Source organism: Acanthopagrus latus, chromosome 16 (genome assembly GCF_904848185.1).
Source record: "Acanthopagrus latus isolate v.2019 chromosome 16, fAcaLat1.1, whole genome shotgun sequence".
Taxonomy (NCBI): Eukaryota; Metazoa; Chordata; class Actinopteri; order Spariformes; family Sparidae; genus Acanthopagrus; species Acanthopagrus latus.
In genome coordinates, this window is record NC_051054.1 from 11,725,025 (window position 1) to 11,749,711 (window position 24,687).

The window sequence follows — 24,687 nt, forward strand, 5'->3', positions numbered from 1 at the left end:
GTATCACTGTGCAAAAGGATGCATTCATCCACTCATGGACGTGGGACTATAGGGATATTAGTGTCTTTCCTCTGGGCCGAGCTGTAATGTTAGCAAGCCTAACTGTCTTAGCTAGTTAGCCTCTCTTCCATTAGGGAGCTGCACAATTCCTTTCCTTTGCACAGTAATATGGAAGGAAAATACTTCCTCTGTGAAATTTCTCTCAACGAGGTCTGTGGATTATCTTGAGAAACCAGCTCAGAATTTCTGGAAAGAGAGAAGCTTTGAGCACCACAAAACCAGTGCCATCTTGTTCCATTATATTCAAGAGAAGGCAGACATCTCTTTAAAAAAAAAATAGATTTTTCATATTTGGGCGAACTGTCCCTTTAAAGGTAACAGGCTACATCTAGATGACCAATCCAATCCAGTCAATGACAACTTCCAGTGTGCATCATGTGTGGTGAAAAAAGACATCTACTGACACGATCAGCATGTTTTAATGTTTTCGAGGTCTTCCCTTCTCATGTTGTTTCATACAGACTGCCAAGATGAATCCATGAAATATTACATTTCCATGCATGTGTGCTGTGAACAATCAGCAGTTTAACAGATTAAATGCCTGACTGTAAACAACAGGAGAATATACACACCGATTGGGATTCCACTGTTGGATTCTTGTAACACAGCATGCACTGGCATTGACAGCAGTAAATCCACAACGTTTAACATCACTACAAAAGAAATACCATCAAGTAAGTGTATTAAAACCAGTTCTGTTGTACTGCATTGAAATTACAATCTGTGCAAAATCATCCTGATGGGAATCATCAGTTGATATGAAAAAGACATGCATGAAATTCAAGTATTCCTGACACAGACATCATAAACATATGCTGAATCTCTTGATATACAACAGATATGTTTTATTCTATTAACACGCCCTGAGTGAACTCACTACATGGTCCCAAGCAGCAGAATATCCACGAGGACATTGTCTGCTGGTGCAGCATTAACCTTCATTGTAGGCAAGGCTGTGCATAACCATAATTCCTCTTTATGTTATGCTTTGAGCTACAGAACCGGCCAGAAAAAAGGCCTTATGGTAAACACTAAATATATACTGATGCAATAACAATAATTTATTTCCTTTTAAAATTACATTTGGTCCATCTAAGGCCAACAACAACAACATCTCAACAGTTTACAGTAACAATCACAAGCCAACTATATAGCTGATAAAACTGCCTGGCATCGGGTTTACATCGTCAAGGGTGAAAAGGCTGCCATTTCGTATTCAAACTCACAATTTCAGCCTTAAGGATGCTTTACTCTAGCACATTCTTAGGCAATGGCCATGGAGTGTGATTTGGCAGAAATTTGGCGTCAAACAAGGGCCAGGAGTTGGAGTTTCTGATGCCAGAAGCCACACGTGAAAGAAACTTCTTCATGTGAGTGAGGGGAGGAGCTGCACAGGCAACCTCTACAAAACCCTTTGTTAGCAAAGCCCCACCTTACCTGTTTGTGTAACTTTATAGGAAGAAAAAGTCAGCATGAATGGCTCGCGGAGCACATGCAGTTCATGCACGAGTAAAGAATAAATTGTTGAATCCCCTATGTAGAATGCCGCTGGGGCATTGAGGAAGCATCTGCTGAAGGCTATCTGTCAGTGAAATCTCTGTGTGGCATCAGTAGAATGGAGGGAATGAGGGCGCACAACTGTTGGTATAAAGACTGAGTAAAGCCGAGAGGGATGAGGGGAAGGGGGAGAAGGGGGGGAGAGGAGAGCTGAAAAGGCCAACTGATGTTGAGCTGAGCAACAAAATCCCGACCTGCGTCAAAGCTGGGCATTCCTGGCCTCGCCGACCATCCTCTCGCATGTCTGTGGCTGTATCACCGAGAAGTTAATAGGGCCCTGTTCGATGTCTGGCATGCTTTCATGTGCTGCTGTTGTCCTTTCCCAGAATACACCTCTGTGAGGATGTAGTTACATGCAGAGACACCTGTCAGGCCAGCAGAGGGGCAGGACGGGCCTCTGGTTGCCTTCCTGTCATCTGTGAGCAGGTTGCTGGCCCTGGAACAGCTTGTGGTACACAGAAAGACCTGGGGAGGGATGGATAAAAGTCAAGTTACTCAAAAGAAGAAGAAGGTTTTCCCAACAGAAGAGTTTTTTTTTCTGTAAAAAGAAAAAAATAAATAAATAAAACTGATCCCCTCCTGGTGAATGTTTTGTTGAACCTCTTAATGATTCATGGTCCCCAGCAGATCTGCTCGCTCATCTCGGTGCTTGGCCTCTTGTCCTGCTATCCCCCCTAGACTTCTCCTCTCTATCGGCTGGCACGCGGCCACTATCCAGTAGAAAAGGCATTCCAAGTACAGTTAGAGCTGCCGTGTTTGTGCTCCCAAACAGTATTCCCTTTCATTCCCCCTCTGCACACTCTGTTTATTTTTGTGCTCTTTTACACCGTGGGGCCTGACTGAGCCGGGGAACGAAAACATCTCCCCGACTTCCAATCCGATGACATGACCGCTGGAAGCAGCTTCCTCTAGCTCAGCAAAAGGAAGATAAAAGGGCGATATTCCCTCTTACGTGTCACGCTCCAAATGACATTTCGACCTAGAAATGATGTCAACAGTTTGTGCAATGGCTTGGAACAGAAGTTAGATAAAAGCACAATCAGTTATCTAAATTCATCATTTTAGGATCTCTGCAACTTACACCTAAATATAATGACTTAGAAAATCATACACTGTTGTTATTACATACATTTGATCTTATCTAGTCGTGTCATACCTATTACATTTTCAAAGAATGGCGTATCTGTCTCAAATAAAACATCCAATAACTTACATAATACATCTGAAAAGGGGATGACAGCCAATAACTACCTTCCTTTCCCAACAAGGCATCACTACACTCTTATTTTGACAGAGAGAGGGGCCTAAGCTATCCGTCCTGACATGATCAGACTCCCATTAAAATGGCACAAGTGCAGCATTCATTTCCTCCTCAAACTGAAAGCCATAAATCTCCTCAGTCAGCAGCTGCGGAGCCCTGAGAACTTCAAGAAAGCTTCAAGGGAAGCATTGTAAAACACATGTGGCTGATATAATCTAGGTTTGTAGGCTTTGATAGGTCCTCATCAAAACCCCTCCCCTCGAGCCGACACAGAAGAAGCAGAGGAGGAAAAAGGGGGGAAACTGGGTGAGCGAGCAGGAACAGTTTTCGGAGGATAAAGGGAGAGTTGTACGAGCAAAGAGAGGAAGAGATTAAGAGAGGAGAGAGATAAAGGGAGAGTGTGATTAATGATGGTTGACAGCTGATCATAGAGAATGCTCTCCATTTGGACCTTGCTCTAACTCCCTGTCAGAGTCAATCAGGGGAACTCAGTCATCTCGCTACAAAAGGTACACTGGGTAGGCAGAAAGACCTGACGCACAAAGACTGTGACCCTTTTAGTAACACCCTCCTCCCTCCACAGCACTACACTGACTCTCTGTTCAACTCCCAGTCCCATTCACGGTTGCTAACTGGTTTTTCTGTACTGGGATTTTTCTTCTTCTTTAGTTCAGACATTCATTTTTTTTTTAAGTCGAGAGCGAAGCATCTCCCCCACCCTTTGCGCCCTGAACGACGGAAAAAATGCATTCATGAAATTCAGAAGCTTCTCCCAACGGATCCAGTTACAGTAATTGATGAGTTTATAAGATGTTTGTTAACCTAAGCCAGCCTCCATAGTCTGGGGGGAAGAGGGAGAATGAAAAGAAATGTTCTGGTTACACACACACACACACACACACTCGCGCACACTCATTTTAGAGCGGGGAGGTGCACAGCTACTGTGTTTTTCCAACAAGCTGATCCCTGGGACGGCTCGGCTGTGACACTCACGTGATGTGATGAATAGTATGATCCGTGTAGTAGGTCTGTGGAAAAAGCCCTTGATCAGGCAAACGTGTGCATCAGCGCAAACTGCTTAATATCACTGTTACTGCAATAAGCCCAACACTTTGCTCAGGATGGAAAGAGTTGTGGAAATAGGGCAGGATGACAGGGCGCACGTGAGTGCTTCCACCCACAATTGGAGTTCATTGCTCATAATAAACCGAGCAGAGTATGAAATGTATTTTTCATTCTCTCAGTGTGATTTCTGGGGCACGACTGGACAGCCCTTTTGGCGGACGGACAGTAATTACGACTGCGTAGGAATGACCAACAGATGGGAATGCCCAAACCGTTCCCATCACTGGATCTCATTACAGAGGGAAGATGTCATCACTGTTAGGCCTCTTTATCCTTCAGCAGTAATCTGACCTCTACTCTGGGACGCATAAAGACTATATGATCAAAAAGACAAAATCCTGAGCTGAAAAGTTTGTTTATACTCATTCTGATCTGGCAGCTTCATCTCCACTTGGCATGAACTCTAAAGAAGGTCATGGCACAAGCCATTGTAATGTAATAGCCAACAAAACCCCAGTTGACTCTTCTAACAAGGCTGCGATTTAAGTCTGAACGCTATTTATCATTATGACAATGTAGTTATCTTTTACAGCGTGCAAAATGCATGTACACATCCTGCAAACCGCTGAGTGAGCATGAGCCGGCTAAAAATATCCGGTGGAGGTTATCAGTCCTCCGTGGGGAATGTCCGATATGCCTGGCTGTGATCACTGACACTGGCATGGAGAGGGCAGACTACAGTACCGACAGGCCAAGTTACAACACTGTACTGCAGCATCAGACCCACCTGTTTGGCCACAGATGGCTTTGTAGACTGTATGCTGGTCGCTGGACCCGCTTCCACTGGCCGAACTCTCCGCAGACATCTGCCTGTTGATCAGACACAGGATAAGCACAAACAGATCAGGTTATGGTGACAAACTGTATCTGAAAAAATTAACAACTATCCTCAACACTGTAACACTTCGCTACAGATTTATACCAGTATATTGATCTAGTTATCAGAGTTATCTCTTCACATTATATGGTGTATCAAATGGGGTAAAAAGGGTCTAATTTGTGACGTGAGCATCTAAATTGGAAAAAAATGACTAGACATCTGTTTTATATTTTGTTGAGTTTTGTACTTCCACTATGACAAAGAAATCTGTAATCCTATTCAAGGTAATGGTGTGTTTTATGTGCTCGCATGTCACTCTAACTTCCAGGGAAATAGAAGCGTCAGAAAGTGCGGAAGGAAGTCTTCAGACTTGAATAAACTTTAAAACATTACCTTGTCTGTGAACATTTCCGCCTGACTGTCAAAGAGAGCTTCCTCTTGCAGCGGTGGCTGTTGCAGCATCAAACTACCTCTAAATTTCATTGTTTTTGATAGAGAGAGCGCTATATGAAAAAAAAAAATGGCATTCTCTGACAGAAGAAAAGTGGTGTCAATTTCAAATATTCTCCCTTTATGTGCAGCCACTGGAGGCTGGTGGGGGTTAAGTGTTTACTGAGTGCCTCTCATGAGCTATTGTGACACGAAGGGGTCAAATTCCTGCTCCTCATCCTGGTGATGTGATTTTCACATTGGCAAGACTATTGTGGTGATTACTGACTATGTGGACCTGCGGGCAACGGCGACAGACAGAAAGGGCGTATACATCGTCTTTCACAGAGGGTGAATAGTCAGCGCGATAGTATATACTTTGTGTGTTTATCCCACAGGGCTTCATACAGAAGTCTGCAGATCATAGACAAGGAATCACAAAGTCTTTTTTCACTTCAGCAGACAGCAAACACAGTGTTTTCCCAAAGTAAACCATTATTAGAAGTGGTGGGGCGTAGAGCAGGAGCAGACACGTCCGTAACCTTATACATTAAATCTGTTAAGCATTTTTTAGGGGGAACAATAAATAAAGCTTAGCTGGCATTAACCTCTCGCCCCAAAAAGCAGCTTGCCAAAGGAGCATTAACAAGGTAATGAGGGTACACACTGCCTCCTTGTAAGGGGCTGCACAGTTGTTCTTTCATACCATTACACAACCACAAATAGAACTGGCCCACTTTAAGCGTGGCATACCTCGACAGGAAGTGACTCCTTTCATATTGAAAGGAGGGAGAAAAAAAACTTGACCTCTGGGTTCTTCACATCACTTTCTTTGTCAACAGTCTCTCACTCTGTCACTTCAAGAGTCAGCCAGGAAAGCTGCAGGCGAGAACAGAATCTGAACTTGCAGTGTGCGGGGATGACATGTAAGCCTAAAGTTGAAAATTTCACACTGCTCGCACAGAGCTGAGGGACTTATGTAAACAGAGCTGATGTGCAGCTTTACTTTTGGGTGCATTCAGGTAGTGAGTATGCCTGACCGAAGGGGGATAAAGTTTAACCATAAACACACGTTTGGCAGCTCCTGTGTGTATACAGTATCCCGTGAAAATAACTACTGTTGTGGCTGATTAATAGGGAGCGAAAGCAGCAGCGTGGCTGACATTAATGGCGCTGCTGTAATTGTCACCCTATTAGTAATGCCACACGACAGCCTGGGTTTCCGCAGTTACAGCTGTGTCTAGCCAAAACCTCGCAAACAAAATACCAAACAGGCTCATTTATTTGTGTTACAAATTGGTCCTTTCAAAGCCTTCACTGAAGTCATTCCACTTTGAGTCGTTGCAGCCCCTCGGGTTGGCAGCTGCGGTATGTTGATAGACCAGAGAGCCCTGCCCTGCTGAGTGGATACCAACACGAGGCACATTTGCTCCAAGCAAGTGTACCGCATGTTGGCTGAGCTTAAAAATCAAAAAGGCACCCGGAAACCATGCCAAGGCTCATTCAGCTTCTTTTAATCTTGAATAAAAACTTGACGAGGACTACAGACCAAGCGCTGGACACGAGTCCTGCAGTGTCAGGCGAGGCCGGCTGGACGGCACTCTCGCCGGATTTCATCTTGCAGGCCTCCGTGCAGAGGAAGTCGTTTTGGCTGCATCAACAGAAATCTTCACCTCATTTCCTTTCCTCGACAAGAACCAAAAACCAAATGTCATCCTGATAAACAGATTCAACTAAGAGCTGTCAGTGACCATTAGCGGTGTATCACTACAGTTCAACAGCTGGCCAGAGGAAGGTGTTTGGAGGCCTAGATAACCTTGAACTGTCGAATACACCCAGCACAGTGATTCTATTATAAGTTGGAGGAGCTCAGGCCTGCACTGGGATGCGTTTCAGATGTGCCTCAATAACAGAGGTATTGAGTTGCCCCCTAAAATGAGCGCTGGAAATAAAGGGAAGCAACTTATTATCCCACCATTCTCTGCGAACAATCATCTCCTTTCTCTTGGACCCAGTTTACATTTCTCTGTCATTCTTCCTTTTTTTCCCCTCTCTTTATTCTTTCATTTCATTGTTTCCATCCGTGCATTTTTGGTCCCGAAGCTTCCGTTTTTCCCACACTCTCCCCTGTCACACTGGTCGACCGCAAAAATGCAGGACAGAGGAGAGTGTGAGGGGGCTCTGGAATTCCACATGCGGAGGGTAAACACAGCCACTGCCAGGAAGACACACACACAGGAGCAAACACAGCACCTACCCGGCTGCCCTAACCTATTCTACAACCCCTGCGCTGCTCCACTGCCCTCTTAACTCTTCGCATGCCAGGTACAGTTGGTCCAGCGGAGTAAGATGACTGAATGTAACACGTCAGCAGAGCGAGGGCTCCACTCTTTACAGTGTCAGCAGGACTGTGAAGTTTCAGTGAATGACTTCAGCAACAGGGAGGGATAGAGTGTAAAACATCCTGCCTGTTTAACACAGAGTGCACATCTGTTTGATCACCACATACGAGGGGTAACTGCAAAGAGCTATTTTCGGGATATATTATAAAAGAAAATTGTCCGACATATTGATAACCAAATTATTTTAGTCCCTTTAAGTACTGGCCCCAATAATCCAGCATCCCTCACTTTTAATAAAAACTGTTCAGTTGAGCTCTGGCCTCCGCTGGTTTCTACAAAGTTTTGTTTTGAGTCCTTAATAACAAAATGATGCTCCTGGTGTTCAAGGAGAGGCAAAGAATTTCTTCCAAGGATGGATACGGACATGAGAGAGAAGTTATTTCCCCTGCTTTTATTATTATTCATTATCGAGACGGAGACAGGACCGGTTACGCATGGTGAAAGACGCGCGAGGTTGGCCTGCCAGGTGTGTCATCGGTTTTTGTGAAATATTTTGGTACTTGTGTGATTTGGCGCGCGCAGCGCCACTGTTGTGAATATAAATTCCAGCTCTGTAACAATATGTCAGGCGTAAAGTAGGTGCCAACTACAAATGATACTCATTACGTCACAACAATGTTATGTCTTGAAAACTTGTATCTTGAATTAAACGAGTGTGTAATGCGATGATCCTGCCCTCTCACTGAAGTTACATGGTAGAGAAACAATTGATGGGGAAGGGAGTGTCTGAGACAGAGACACCATTCACCTTGTTACAAGACACTGTACCATAAAAATGATTTGAGGCGGTTCTTTTAGGGTAAAAAAGTTGAATATTGTTGCTTTAAAAGACGTATGACGTACACATCGGCAATTACGTAGGATTCCATATGAGGGAATACATTTTGGTTTGCCCACAGATCAATGTGGAAATGAGGCATCAGAGGGCTGTGAGGAGCCCTTCACCGCTGCAACAGCGTGCTTCAAACAAGCAATGCGCCCTGATCACAAAGGCTTGCTGTTGTTGTGTAATTTGGCCAGATGTTGCCATAATAAAGTCATAAAGTAATTGGGGGGGAAATAGCTGGCAGTTCAGCCCTCTTTCACTCCTTTCCTTTTATTTGCCCTTCTGCGCTCTTCAGCTTATCTCCAAACCAAACAGGATTTAACCAGTGCTTGGAGCCCGGGCCCTTCCACTGAACCACGCTCTGTTTACGGTTCAGGCAGAAATCAGGCCTGTGATGAGGTTGTTTACTGAACTGGCAGATACACCCCGCGGCCAAAGGACTGGGAGCACTCACACTACACACATTTTCTTCCTCTCATTAGCATTAGTTGTGTCCTTTTGAACTCACCAAGGCCCACACACTTTATCTCGATCCACAAGCGGTGGCCAATCAATGCCATCCCGCTGCAATCAACTTAATGTGCTACACATTAGATAGTGACTTCATTAAGCTATCGGCTATAGCGGATTTAATTAGCACAAGGAATCAGAACTGTAAATCAGCAATGAATGCATTCAGTTGCGAGACTGGTCTCACTTGACGAGGCGCTTCCTTGCATTTTTCCTGGTCTGCCCCTCTCTGGCATCGCTGGGTGGCTTCGGGGCGAGAACGGGACTAACACAAGTTCGGACGTGACTGTGGCCATGACCATGACCGGGCCGGACATGATAGCCGGGTGGAGGGCAGCTGGATGAATCTGTGGGAGCCTGGGAGTGTGGAGACGTTGTCTGGTTTGGAAACTGAGCCTAAGAAACAAGAAAGGAAACTTTTAATCAGGGTCAGTGTAACTCAGACAACAAACTAAGTTTGCAATGATGACTTCTGTTGTAGTGTTAAGGCACAATTTTGGCTCAAGAGCAAGTGCTATTGCTGAACCCATGTGACATCTACTGTCTACAACAGCATTTGAGTTAAAAGCAGGTATTTAAACAGGTGTCAGAATAGGTAATGCACAGAAATCATTTGATTAAATTGTACATTATTTCATCACAACAATCTCCTAAAGCATTATCAGTGTTGCAAAATATGTTTCACTTTGAACAAAAATTAAACATATTTAGGTTGGTTTGTGTTAGTTCAGATTCACCAAACAAACACTAAAGTCACATAACAACATAAATTAATGAACTAATAGGAGGGGCGAACCAGGAACTAATGAGTGTTCTCGTCAAAAGTTTGGTGCCTTTAAAGAGAGCATAGATGGATTAAATGGCTTCAATATTCTAAATATAGGGTGTTTTTTTGAAGGTGGCTTAAATATGTGGTGCTGCTGCCCTTGGCCGCAGCAGTATATTGCTTAGCTTCTGTGACAGGGCTACAGCTGCTTCTCCAAACTGGGGGTGTGCTGACTGTCATCTACTGTAGGTGATACCGTGACTATGGATGAGTACCTCAAACTACTCATCCACTGCACTATTTAGGACAAAATAAAATCAAACCCAATTCCAAAAGAGGAATAACGTGGTGCAATCACATTTGGAATGGGTCAGTCATGGGAAAAATATGTGATCTCTGATCATTAAGGTGAAATATCAGAGTGCTTGACATGACTTATTGCAGATATATTAATGAAATGCCATCCAGTATCAAAACAAGCTCAACATTTTTTTGCAGTTGGCCGCACCGAGGAGCAAATTCTTCACATTATTTATTTGTTTGTACAAGATCTCTTCAAAGGCTTTGGAAGGGGGAAAATACTGTTTTAGTTCTGACATAATATTTTAGAGCCACATTTCACTCTGTCCTTGCAGAGCAGGGGAATGCTTTGCATACATTCCTATCACGGCTCATGCCAATGCTATTTTCTCCACGGCTTTATACGGCTATCTAACAGGCTAATGGTTTTCCAGCGTCACAGTCCAGCCGTTCAAAGTGCCGGCAGTGTGACAGGGAGTATCTGATGTAATTTGTGTGCTGATAAATGAGAAGCTGAGTTTCCAGGTTGCGAGGCCCATGGCCGCAATTCAGTTTGAGCGAGACCAGGAAGGGCACCTTTCTTTGGCTGCCAGGTGGCCCGGGGCCAAGCCTGTGGAGGAGCCGCGCAGTCTGCACCCAGTAACTGGAACGTGGAGCGGGGCGCCGGAACAGCCCCCTGTCTCTTTCTCTCTCACAAGGGTACACACTCAAACCCATGTGTACATGAGCACTCACACCAAATGAATCACTTTCTTTTGTGTCCTCTGTTAAAGAGCAACTCCACTACTTTTACACGTTTACCGTGTTTAAAGGTCTTGGGGACATCTCTTCAGCACAATACATATATTTTACATATAACACCTTTAATGTGTAAAGGTTGGTGGAGTTACTCTTACTTAATCCTACATAATCAATGATATGACTTGCTGTAGTGTCAGAAAGACCGAATCCCTGGAGTATTCAGGTCAAGTTACTGACTAATTCCTGGACCGATTAGGGTGCATGCAAAGATTCAGACAACTAAATCTGGAGTCAAAATGTGTAATAATAATAATACATAATGTGGCTGCAAGATGGAAGACTTCACTTTCAATACAGATTTTTTTGGACCTTGCATGCCTTGGCAAGACCAAGCCGAGACAAATATCACCTCAGTTGCATTAATTAAGGCTCAACCAAGATGCTGAAAAAACAATGACGCGAGAGTAACAGCATTACTCAGGTCAGAAATAAGATGGGGCATCGAATCAATCCACCCTGTTAGCATGTCTCCACTTCTTTTCATCCATGGATGGACTCCACATAAGGCCTTTCCTTTTTCCTCTAAACATTAAGTATTATGCAGAGCGATATGACTAAGACCACTTTACCTTTTTAATGTCCTTCTAAAAACAGCCAAACCACATCTGTCACGGCCAGTCAGGCACAACTGAAAGGTATTTTGTCGCTACATTACTACCGCTGAGAAAATCACATCCCAAAAACTTTATTTGTGTTGCAATAGGAAAACAAACAGAGCTCAAATCTGATATGATCTGTGCTGTAATGGTCAGACTTCAAATTCATAAGCAACTCTGAACCGGGGGCCCTTTTAGTGCCCTCACGGGCAGCATTCCTTGATGGCTCACCTTCCAGTATAAACCTAGCCGAGTCACTCGGCCAAACAATGTAATCTTGGGGTGAGAAGTCATGTTAGGCTCTCCAGGAATGAGCTTCTGTTCAGGAAGACGTTCCCACCAAACACCATTTTTGTGAAGCGGTTTGGAAAGCGATTCTCCGAATATCTTTGTAAATGCTAACATGAAAGCTTTCCCCTTGATGTGGGTGTATTTTGGACCATTTTGGACAGCACTGTGCTTAGGTAAGGGAATATTCTGTACAGACACAAATATGAGGGTTTTTTTTCTGAATTATAGCTCAATAGTTCTCATACACGTTGTCAGTTTTCAGCCGCATGGTGTTTATTTAAAGTGAGACATCAAATGAAAACTTAAGGAGCTGAACAACACTTTTCTCTTAACACTTTTACTAACTCCTTATTTTACAAAGTTCGATCCTTTCAACAAAACATTATTCAAATGGAATCAAAAACAAATCCAGTTCCATTTTTCCACCAAAGGTTCTAGCCCAAGTGTCTGAAAGTAACTACCCAGGGATTGTGCACTAAAGGATGACGGTTTACCAGCAAAATCTCTTTTATACCTGGTATCTGCAATGGCTCTGGTCCAGCAGCTGTTGAGACTGGAGTCTCTGCTGTTGTAGTTTCTGGATAGCAAACTGAAGCTGGTAGCTTCCTTGGGCGGGCTGGTAGTGCTGCTGGTAGTTCATCCCCGTCACCAAACTGTTGGCACTCTGGCACACCTGCTCGTCCCAGAGGCCCTTCTCATTCTTCAACGGCCTGTGGCTTGGAGAGCAGAAATGAAGAAGTCAGTGACACATAGAAACACACCTACTAACTTGCTATTCTTCCGTGTTTTTCATTTGCACTTGTGAAACTGTGTATAAAAAGATGTAGCTTTGGGGCCCCGTTTATGTATAGAGGCTTTCTCCTTGCTGCAGCGGGCCCGGGTTCGACTCCCAGCCTGGGTCCCTTCACTGTGTGTCACTCCCCCTCTGGCTCATTCTATTTCCTGTCAAATCTTCATCTAAGCTCTCAATAAAGCCTTAAAGGCCAAAAAAAAAAAAGATTTGCAGAAGCATGGGTTTATGGGAGTTGTTGTCTGACTTGACATATCGCTGTACATTTCAATGCAAAACTGTTACGACTTCATTTGAAGAATAACTCAAAAGAGTTTTGGGAAGGGTCACGTGAGAGGACCAATACCTCTTTAAAGTCTCCCTGTTCAATATGAAGCTACAACCACTGAGCAAAAAGACTGCAACTGGGGGAAACAGCTAGCCTGGCTCCTGTGCTTTGCTTGTTTTCAGTATTTATGCTAAGCTAAAATAAATGGAAGCTCGCTGTACCTTGTTGTTGAGGTCTTTTCATCTTACTCTCGACAAGAGAGCCAGAAAACCTAATATATTTGGTAAGAATTTAACCTTCTACAGACACAGAGCATAGAAAATATAAGGAGGACACAGAAGATGAGGTGTGACAACTGGAATTATAGTCCAATTTGAGGTAGGAGTACAGGCATATTTTTTAAATGATTGCACATTAAAGTCTTACTTTCTAATATTGTGATTGGGTAAGTGAGTAAAATGAGATTTGTGTTGTCTTCTACTTTAATCCCTGTAGTTTCAAATGAAGCAACTACTGACTTACAAAAGACCTGTCTTAATAGCTAATAATGATCTTGAATACTGTGAGATGGTGTAGGCTTCAGTGGCTCAACAATGCACCACAATATGACATTATCCCCTACCCATGGTGGAGATGTGGCAGCAGCTAATGAACTCCCAACAAAAACTAAAAAAGACAAGACAGCCTCACATCGTCCCAGTGTGGGCCCACAGAAGCCTCAATCCAAAGTGTGCAAATCAGAATCAAAGCAGAGGGCAAGCCTGTGGCAAACGCAGGCTGAACTAAAAACCTTTCCTCTTTGCCTCAGTGCTCCCCGAGCTTCACGTTCCATTCACATCACAAAGCCACAACCTGGAAAGCAACCTTTTGACGAGCTCCACGAGTTTGTAACTGGATTATCTGTCATTAGAACTAAGCCTGTTTCAGCCCCCCCCCCCCCCCCACCCTTTTTTTTTCTTTTTGGCCTCTGCTAAAGCAATGAGGTGACCGGCCTCCCCCTTCAGACACGCTCAAATTGAGTCTATCTGGAGTCTGGTGGTGTGCTGCTGTATATGTACCACTTCAGCCAAAAATAATGCCATAAAGAGCACTACTGGGAGCTGCAAGGAAGGAAAAAAAGAGAGATACAAGTACAGCTGAAGAAATGGGATCCCTGGGGGTCATAATGACAAAAAAGTTCTTGGAAATTCCTCCCATTACATGCAAAAACATTTGTCCATTGGTCTAGAGTAAAAGAAAACACTGGAGACTTAAAATCACAATCGCTGCTTTATTTTTAGAACCAAACCATGATATGATCTAAAATTAGAATTCAATTAATCTCGAACAACAATACACTCTGTGGGATAATGATCTTGCGTCGCTCAAGTGAAAAAAAAAAAAAATCCTGTCCTGGGTGGCCAAACAAAGACACAAGGGATCTCAAACTCATGTGAAAATGCTATCCACCCATGTATTTCTCAGTTCACATAATGGTACATATATTGCGAAAACAACTGGTGTGACCACGGGCCAACACTATTTTTTTTAGCTCCTGGAAACAAAGGCTTGTCTGTAAACCTCGCAAGGCCAGAGGATTCTACAACGCCAGGAGACAAAACAAGAACTCGTTCATTGTTTACAGCAGTCATTTCCTTTAGCTTGGCTGCCATTTGCACACTGGACCACAGGGACCTCCAATGCTACCATTTTATTAGCATATGGTCGAAAATTGACTATTTCTCCGGACAGGAGCATGTGCTTTCCGTGAGCACAGTGTCGCAGTGGGACCCCAAGGAGAAGTGTTTTCAGACAGGGCTTGTCAACACAACACCACGCAAAGAAAATTACTACGGATCACCGTGAATTTAAAAACAGCAGGAGTTCTTCATCCAACACGGTGACCAATGGAATAAAGGAAAAGAATTGAAAGAGAAGAACAGCTTTACATCTGAGTTTCTCATCACTCGTGCAGCACATGTGTGGGGCTCCAACTATCTGGGACTTCCCTTCCTGCCGGACTTCTGCTCGCTGGTGTCAGCTTACTCCCTGCTGCGCTCGCCATCCTTTAATATGCTGATATGACTTACTGTGGAAGTGCACAGCAGCGCGAGTTGAGCACATGTGCGGCATCAATCTAACTCGGCGTGAATGTGGGAAAATGGATGATCCCAGATGACATCATGCCACAGTATCTCAAAGCCCTGCCTGGTCAGTGTAAACATCAGCCGTCTCGAGAGTGCGAGGGTATCTCCAGCTTTTGCTCCGTTGTTTGTTTATCTTGTTTTATCGCATCAACATGACACCCAATAGAGCTGACCTCAAAATATATGAAAAAAGAGAAATGACTAGTGTCTTGGGATTTGTTGTGGGAGCAGTCTAGACAGGGATTCTGATGTTTTAGTAAGTGATGAGCAATATTGGATCCTGAAAGAGCAAAAAGCGGGTTTGAAGAAACAGGTTTACTGAGTTTTCTGGATAACTTGCCAAGTTACATTTTATGTATGTATGTATGTATACATATTTATATTTATACATTTTGAGAAAGCAACGTTGAAACTCCGGGTTGGCGCTCACTGAGTTTAGTCTTTACCAGTAAAAACATGTACCAAGTTTAACACAAGATCGCCAGACAAGCTGAGAAGTAACTTAGGAATGACTTCCCATAAACAAACTAATCAATGGCTGGTGTGACTCAGTCCTGGTCCACTGGCAAATTTGAGTGTCACAGATTTGACACACTAATGCAGCACACTGCTGGACACACGCTGCTATAAAGGTGTGTGAATCCTCCAAATAACCTGAATTCATTCACTGGAATTTCACTCGGCCTTACCTTAAGGGTTCTCCTTCCTTTTACCACATCTGGCTTCAATCAATGTGAATAAAAACTTCTCTTCCTTTAAATTCAAAGAAAGAGAGACATCAAACCAATTTTGCGGTGACTTTGTCCCCCCATCAAAGAGGTTTATACATTTTCACCAGAGTTTTTTTCTGATTAGTTGGACTGCTGGCTCAGCCGATGGGCTGCCATAAAAACCCTTTGGAATGGTATGTCCTTACAAATTCGACCAAGTCAAACATCAATCTACCAAAGTATTGAACAGAGCTAAAAATACCCTGCACAAACAGGGTCGTGGTATTTCTCAGGTCTAGCTGTGCTGGAGTGAACACAACACTGCGGAGATAATGGTTTCCGGTCATTTGTAAGTACAGAGAGAAAGAAAATGGGGAGGCAATTTAACGCAGCTCAGGACAAATTAATGAGTCACATGACTAATACAAGACAGACTTGGCGCTCCATCACAGACTCAAACCACAACTGTAGGAGCGAAGCAAAGCATTCAAAACTGAGATGAATCAGTCAAACAAAAGATGCTACAAATTGCCAACTTTTCACAACGATAATAACAACTTATAGAAATAATCTTACACAAAAAAAAACGGTTGTCGTAGTCTCAACGTCTGAATGTCTGTTGACCGAGTGTTTTAAAGTGCTCGCATCTCGTCACAAGTACATTGAATGGAGATCATCACAGACATGATGACAATGATCCCACAGTAAACTGTGGCTATATGGAGACATGCAGCGGAGTGAGGCAGCGGCTCTCAGAGTGCTGATGCAGCATACCTGGTAGATCCTGGCAGCGGCACTTCAAAGCATTGTGCTGCTCTTTGAAACCCATCATAGTTCACCCCTGTGGTTGCTTAAAGAGCCAGTGTGCTTAACAGTTTCAGTATGTTTGGCACAAACCATCAGCCTGAGTGAAGAGGGCAGAGAGGAGGGGGACTCAGGAAATTCTGGGTTATAAGAAACAGGGCCGAGGTGAAATCAGGGAAATTTATCCTAATATCTTATTAAAGACATTTCACTGCAATAAGAGGTAAAAACCAAACCCAATGGATAAGTACTATGGTATAAGAGAGCTTTTTATACTGCAAGCCAGTGATCAATGGGAAGATAAAGGGAAATATCCCTTCTTTTTTGAATTATTAACCTCAAATGAGAAAAGATGGAATATGGAGCTGTACTTACATTTTGTTTTTTAAATCAAGAGCCAATATATGTTTATATGTGGAAAATTAGAAACATCAAAAAGGGAATGATGATATTCAGAGAAGGAATGTGTGATCAGGCCACAAAACTCAAAGGTGACTTCTGTTTCCTCTGTATCCGTACAATTATAAATTCTATTTAATTTCTCTACTTGGTTTGTGGAAATAAAAACTTTTTTTTTTTTTTAAAAGTGAAAAAAGCCAGACATTCCTGGAATTCTCTGACAGCTCGATACACAAGAAAGGGCCGGACTGGAAAAACAGAGTCCAACATCAAGGCCAAGCTGTCTGAGACACTGTCACTCAAATCTCAGGACAAAAATAAAAGGGGATTGATCATAGATTCTTAACCCATTAATAAATTACACCCTCAAAATCTGATTTATTATTCTGGCCCAGTGCTGTCGAGCATGACCGTGTGATCACACTCTGTCCTGCTGTTTCCTTCTTTCTCAGAGCAATGTGAGGAAGGGGGTGGGTTTCAGTGGTTCCAGAGGCAAGAGCCTGGAGCAGACAGACTACGTGGGTGTTGACATCGCCCCCTCACCACCACCTCCATCCCTCCAACGCACTGCTTTAAGCTGCCAGTGTGCTTCACACACTCCCAGCGCCGAGCGGCCAATTCCACTGCAAGTTACCTCCACAAAGAAAGCACAATTAGAGAGGGAACAAAATGCCCATTTCCAGACGCATATTGAACAAGTCGGGCCAGAGGAGTGTTGGCACTCGGTGATCCTTTTCCAAAGACTAACAATCTTCAATCTTAAAGGTCGTCAGAGACCATTTAAAAAGCCTTTAGATTCTATTGAGTGTGACCAAATAGGCAACCGCAATCTACAATAAAGACTTGCGTAAGGCTGATTACACAGAACGTCCTCAGGACGTTAATTTGGCCAAAGTGAATAACACTTTATACGTGCACATCAACACATCAATCACAAGAATGGAAAAGAAAAACAAGCTGGACAACAAACTTTAACATTCAACCTCAGTATGTTAACCTTTCAGGCTTGAACCGAAGGCTGTGAATACTAACTATAATGTCTCTGTCAGTGCACTGCACACCAGGACAGCATCTCAAACTCAAGGCTCTCAGAGGAGAGATATGCTGTTTACCCTGGCAGTGAACCCCATTGAGACAGTAATGCACTATTCCTTCCCTACTGCCTTAGGGGAGGGCGAATAAACAGTTCCCGTGTGCACAATGGTGAAACTTGACCAAAAGGCAAACTGGGGCACTTAAAAGTGGGCAGAGGTGTGGAGGTATGGGGAAAGAATTGTAACCCTTCCTTAGTCCACCTGACAACAACTGTAGGCATCCCTTTTCTGCAGTCAACAATGATATATATGATTTTTTAATTATTATTTAGCATTAAGATTGGCTGCTGTATTAAACAATAAGGGCTATAACTGGACCCAAGTGTTATTTGAAGGTATGTTTACATTCTGTTTAATGTGTTGCAATTGAGCAGCTAATTAGCAACCTAGCCAGCACACTGAAGTTAGAGGTGCATTTGTCCTCGATTAAGAACTGTTTGGCTGCTCGTTCAACAAGCTCAGGTACAGGACCAAACCTGTGTTCCTGTTTATTAGTTAGATAAGATGAAGAAAGGAACAGACTGTTCTTTGGCCGGACTTTTCAGACCCAGTTCCCTCAAATTCATGGACCCGACACAGCGTAGTTTGAGACAGAGATCAAAGTAAGAATTTAAGATTTTTTTTAGAAACTAATTTTAGAATTTTACAATGAGAACGAGCAGGATTTACATAAGTTTGCAGACGATAATTACAACGACAGAGGCTTGATTTCGGAGTATTTCAGATAGTAAAAACACTGAATTTCATAACAACTTACTGAGGAAGAAACTTTATATTATGAAGATATTTTCATCATGTCTGATACCCGACCTAATAAGTAATCAATTCTGAATTCATTGGTGCATTCCTCATCATGCTGCAGAAAAGATATTCATTTATGTATTATGGGTCTGTTAAAATCAGACCAAAATATTCCCTGCATATTCCACAGTACATATCTTTGGACTCACCTGGTGCTGCTACATCGATCTGGTCCAGAGTGAACAGCCTTCACTGGGCCCTGGGGTGTAGGTGCACTATGTCGTACTTTAGGGTTCAGCGTGTAGCTCTCTCTGCCCAGCAGCATCCTGTTGGCCAGGATCATGTTGCTCAGCTGTGGGCAGACGGCAGGAGATTTGACTCACATTCAAACATTAAGTCTCAACATCTCTCTACTAGTGTCTAAAGCAAATGTTTGATGAATACGCACTTGTGTTCCTCCCTGCATTCTATTGTATATGGGGCGCTGTGTGAAATGTACACACAGTACAGGGCAGAGCTAGCCTCCACTCAGCACTAAATCCAGGTGGTCCTCTCCAAGTTCTCCATCTATAGCAGAATCAGCTGTCGTGACTCGACAGGTCGAATCTGTTTACAACCACATCAGGACTGCAGCAGAAAACTGCACCTCTGCGCTGCCCTGGGAATTATGCTCAGTGAAATCTAATGGGAGAATCAATTATACTGCTGTGGCGTTTTATTTACTTTACTTCCTCCTGTGCACTAAATGTCCAATGGGAAAATTGTAATGCTGCCAAGCCTTGTACAGCATGAAAAATGTGTCAGCATGGTGTTATACAGCTACAGCTCCAAGTCACTTATTAAGGTATACTGGTGGTATTCATACAGACTGTTTGATATAAACTGAGGAAATGAAAACACACATGTGGGTGCCAAGTTGCTGGGCATTTTGGAAGAAATGTCATAAATCATATATCAAGTCAGGAGATCTATATAAGATTCATATGTAAAATATATCTACCTCAATTACAAGTTCTTTACCACATGGGCACAGTTTCCATCCCCCAGTGTATGTAATCGGTCATGTTTGTCATCATGTAGGAATCACCATCATATCTATGCAGTACAGTGTACAAGTATCTTCGCTTTATTGCGGCTGTGCCTGGCTTTCCTCAATTTCAAGTTTCTGTTTTGTATACATGTAGCCGCTCATGAGAGTGAGTAATTACTTAAACCTTAGAGGTCATCTAGTGCAACGGGGTGTTGTTCATGTTTACAAAGTTCTCCATTTAGCGCAGCAAGTGATTTAATGACTTCAAATCTGAGCCCTAGAAAAACACAAAATGTACTCTGAGCCTTTAAGTGCTGAACACTGGACTATTTTACTCCGCAAAATAAACTGCTGCCAAGCCCAGGATTAACTATTCATGGGGTATACAGCAAACACCTCTTAAGATAGATGGAATAATGTACAGTCAAAAGGAAGCTGTAAAATCTGCAGTCTGTGTGGTCTGGTGCCATCACACATAAAAAAAAAAAACTTTGACAGTACAAATCCAGTGAGGTTGAGGAGGAGGAGGAAGGGGAGGAGTAGGGAAGAAAGGTAAAGGGGCTCCCCACGCAGAATGACAAACCTCTCAGGAATATAGGAGAAGGTGGTGATGGAGGCAACGGAGCTGGCGCTCCCCTGCTCAGTGCCAATTTGCTACATTCCTCTATTTATAAGCATCAATTACCACAAAAAAGTGGCTGCTTGTTAAGTATCAACAGAAATCACTCCCCCATGGTGCATCTGATAATGAGACCTCACACAGAGCCGAAGCTTGATGCGGCTCACCACTGTTTAGGCCAGCCAGCTTCAAACCCCAGTTCCAGACCCACCCCCGCACCAACCCTCAGCCCACAGACTGCAGGCGAGCCGAGGGCTTGAAGGAGGAAGGTGCACGGTGCGAGGCAGCAGACCCTCCGGCTCCAACAGGTCTGCTGAACGAATGAGCAGCGAGATGCCGCCAATCAGCATGGGGTCAGAGCCAGGTTTACACATCAACAAAGAGAAATATCAGAGACCTCACAGCGAGAGACTACTGCACAGGGGCCAGATTCTTCTTCCTGACATGAAACATTTGCACGGATCGGTTTACAGTCGCTTTATAACTAAAGCCTCTTCTGCGAGGACAGCGAAACTTCCTGCTCCAGGTGGGAGCAGCTGTCGGCTCAGCGGGCTGTAGAGGTAAAAAACATACGATGAACTCACGTGTTGCGTCAGCAGGTTGATTTGACTTGAGGTGGCATAGTGGCGAGCGACCTGCTTGTCGGCCATCTTTGGCAGTGCTGAGATGAAGGCCTGCTGGTTAGACTGGACCTGGGCAGACAGGGAGCTTAACTCTTGGAATGTCCCTGATGAGTTTGACATCAGCTTACTGGAGCTGCTCCTCTTGATCCCTGACATACAGAATAACAAAAGGTAACCGTTAGAACATGGAGTTAAATTTGAAAAAAAAGGGCCAAATGCTCTTAGGCTACACATCACATCACTACAGCACTCAACAGCGAGGTTCCAGAAGTGAAAATCCAATTCCATTCATTCTGAATTGTGGGTGTTGCTTATCAGTCATTATGTTGCAACCATTCAAGAAAGACTCACCACAAGCTATTGCAAAACGATGGTATTTGCCCCTGTATAAGATACAAATCTGTGTTATATCAACCTTGTTTCAAGAAAACATGTATGATCCATGATGTCATGGAGAAATACTGCGTTACCCACAATCCTAAAGTGTAGCACGGACTGGTTGAGCAAAAAGGTGACACTGCCCAGTGGGACACTGCCTAGACAACTGGATCGTTTACATTACGTTTCAAACACAGCAGCCACAATTTACCTTTCTGACCTGCTGCTTCTTTTAGAGATGAGGAAAAGTGTCCAGAGGGAAGGGAACATCACTACAAGTCAGGTCACATACTAGTGGTTATGAGTTGAAAGTCATTTGAAAAGAATAATTTGTTATGGTTTGTGGGATGAGTATTCAGTCTTGAAATGATTTTGAACACAGTCCTGTGACTTTGTCCATTTTTTCCGTTTTTGCACTTTTTCCATCTGGTATTTGGTTGGCTTGGTTCTAGGCTAAAATTTTTGAAACGTCAGTGGAGTGAATGATGGGAAATTCACTTCAGGAACCAGATCCATTCATAAAAGTGGGCAGCCAGTGTTGAGCTCTATTTAACTAGAGTTGTGACAAGAGCAAGTTGGACCCCTTCATGGGGAGAACGTGGCTGATATCTCCCTTCCTGTCCTTCTCGACTATACAATTAAGTAATGACCACTAGTTGAATCTTTGATTATTTATGGATAAAATCTTACTGAAGTTTGGAAGCCTCAAAGATGCTATCTGTGTCAGCTCTACAACAGCATGTACATAGAATAATGAGTTTACCTTGCCCTGCAGAGATGGGTCTAGAAAGCGTCTGGCTATAGATGTGCATGGCACATGGGATGGAAGAGGCTGCTCCAGAGCTGGACGGTGATGAGGTAAAGGGCTTAATCCTCCTGAGCTTCTGGGTTGGTTGCCCAGTACAGAGTGTGTTAGAGCCAGTGGAAACAGCTGTCCACATTGCTCTCGGGGGCTGAGTGACCACAACTGCAGAGGTGTACGCAGGAGGGTCGGAAAGAGGCTCGGAATGGCAGAAGTGAGACTTTGCCAGGGACTGCGCATAGGATGGTGGCTGAGGAGGTGGCGGCGGTGGCGGGCAATGGAGAGGCGGGGAGGTCGGGGCAGGAGAGCAGTGCTGTGGATGAATGGGTGTGCAGTCTATAGTGGCAGGGAAGTCGGAGTAGTGCTGGGAGGCCTGGACCTCTGGCTGGGTTTTACCAGCTCTGACATCTGCCTGTTGGTCTTCAGACAAAGTCTGGACAGAAGGCTGGCTGTCAGCATCCTTGATGTCTGGGTCACTGCTGACTTTATGTGCCTCCAGAGGCGGCAGCTTCCTCTCATACTGGACAACGTGACAGCCGTGGACGGCGTCCACCTGCAGCTGCACATTCCCGTTCACATTCCTGAAAGACAGAACAAGACAACAACACAACTGTAATGACAACAAGCAAAACGATTTGTACGTTTATCACCAACAATTGCAAAGCAGAGCAATAAATATACATTTTAACGTCAACTGAGGTCAGGACGAAAGTTTAGTGTGGTTGAGCAGCTTGTCCAGATGTTGATGTGAGACACAGTGATGGTCCAAAGGGAGAGGATAAATGGCAAATAATAACAGCAATCGAAGTCTTGCAGCAACAACCATCTCCCTAATCTGGCCACCTAATAAATGGAAAATCATAGATGGGCTTAGCTGGGGGGCAAATCTCCAGACGATATTGTGCAACAGTCAAGCTGTGGTTAAAACTTGAACGCCCATACTGATTCAAATAACATAAATGCACATTGTATTACAGTAACAAGAATTTGGTTTGATAAACAGGCACAGTTTATCTATAACTGTCTTTCCCCTCATGCCCCAAAATCCACGCCGCAATGCCACATCGACATTGGGCATGCAATGGAAAAGTTGACTGTTCAACATCCTCTCAGCTGTTCCTCTCACCTATCCAATCGAAAGACCGAACAAACGCCACGCTACAATCTGACCATTTCCACAAACTGATGGAGAGATTTATTCTTCAATCCCGACCACAATGGAAATGCTTACCTTTCATGGAAAAGTCTGTTTGCCAACTTGTAGTTCATTGATGTCTTGGACTCCAAATATCCACTGAGAGAAAAAGATAATAAGCAAATTACAATAATCATACAAGGCAGGAGCCCCAATGAGGCCCGACATTACTATTTGCGGCGTATGTGTTAAAATGAGGCTTCTGTGATATAGCTACTCTGGAAGCAGCCGCTATTAAGTGCACCAATCATTTCCAAGACTGCTCAATAATATGCTTTCAAAAATGCCTCAAAATCCCTGCAGCAGTGAGGGCCATGGAATCAATCAGGCAACAAATCCTCATATAGGAATATGAATTGTGAGCAAGGAGACGGATTTCCTCTCTAATAGGGGCTTCAATGCCATTATAACATAAAGTAACTGCGGGATATAAGCCCTTCTTGGAACATAAGACACAACTCTGTAGCTACACCTTGGTCTGTGGGTCCAATTAATGACAGTCAAGAGGAGTTGCATGGTTTGGTTTTGTATTAGTAATGAGTAACATTACAAAAAATGCTTAGGGATTGCAATTGATTTGCCTGCTCCTTCTTGGCGCAGCTTACCCATAAAGCTCCCATGTTTCTGCAGTGGGAAAAATCCTAATGAATCCTCCTCGTCTCTCGTACTCCTCCTTTATCCTCCTCAGCACTTTGATCTATGTCAGTGAAAGAAAACAAAAGACGAGTTAATGTCCTTTCAGGTTCCTATAATATCTTGATTCAACAACACTGCACACGTCTTGTGGCAAGCTACCATTGCAGGGGCCCTCACCTCCTCAGCAGTCAAGCTCAGAGTGCTGTCTCTTTGGCCCTGTTTAGCTCCTTGCTTGTCCTTGGATCCCTCTGTTTCTGAGTTACTGGCTGATGCGGGCCTCTGTCGCTACAGGGGGAGAACAGTGGAAACAATATTACTCTAAACTAAAACCAATCGTGGGGCTGTCATTCATCTTTCTACTGATACTTACTAATGCTAAAAAATTCTTTACATTTTATAATTGATTTAAAGTGGTGACAGGGCTGTCTTGATCTGGCTACAACTTGCATTTGTTTTGGAATAAAGTGAAAGAAAGAGGCAACGCATTTTTAATACTATTTTTCTTTTTTTGTTGTTTGCAGAACGCATCATGATGAGGTAATATATCTATTTGTGGTAAGATAATGGTGCTCCGGTAGTATGATGATGGTAAAACAAAGTACACTTAGTTTTAGTGTTGTACCTCCAGACTACATAGCACCTTCCTTCCTCAGGCTGTGTGACTTCTCAATTGTTCCTCAGCACTTCACAGTTAAAAATCAGGCACTTCTTCTCACATCTTCTCACTG

The 24,687-nt window shown here is 43.6% G+C and overlaps 1 protein-coding gene across 4 annotated transcripts in view; it reads right to left on the reverse strand.

The window, feature by feature from the left end:
* Window positions 1-463: 463 nt before the first annotated feature.
* Window positions 464-24,687, reverse strand: part of ttll5 (tubulin tyrosine ligase-like family, member 5) — a 47,529-nt gene continuing 23,305 nt past the window's right edge. For 3 of the 4 annotated variants that reach the window (XM_037071144.1, XM_037071142.1, XM_037071145.1), the window contains exons 17-26: window positions 24,137-24,244; window positions 23,929-24,020; window positions 23,360-23,422; window positions 22,090-22,709; window positions 20,910-21,097; window positions 18,886-19,028; window positions 12,259-12,460; window positions 9,178-9,386; window positions 4,731-4,813; window positions 464-2,082 (exon numbers count right to left, since the gene is read on the reverse strand). In XM_037071144.1, the coding sequence (XP_036927039.1) occupies window positions 2,030-2,082; window positions 4,731-4,813; window positions 9,178-9,386; window positions 12,259-12,460; window positions 18,886-19,028; window positions 20,910-21,097; window positions 22,090-22,709; window positions 23,360-23,422; window positions 23,929-24,020; window positions 24,137-24,244 (1,761 nt within the window). In that variant the 3' untranslated portion in view covers window positions 464-2,029. The remainder of the gene's footprint in view (window positions 2,083-4,730; window positions 4,814-9,177; window positions 9,387-12,258; window positions 12,461-18,885; window positions 19,029-20,909; window positions 21,098-22,089; window positions 22,710-23,359; window positions 23,423-23,928; window positions 24,021-24,136; window positions 24,245-24,687) is intronic. The other variant, XM_037071146.1, reaches the window with a different exon arrangement.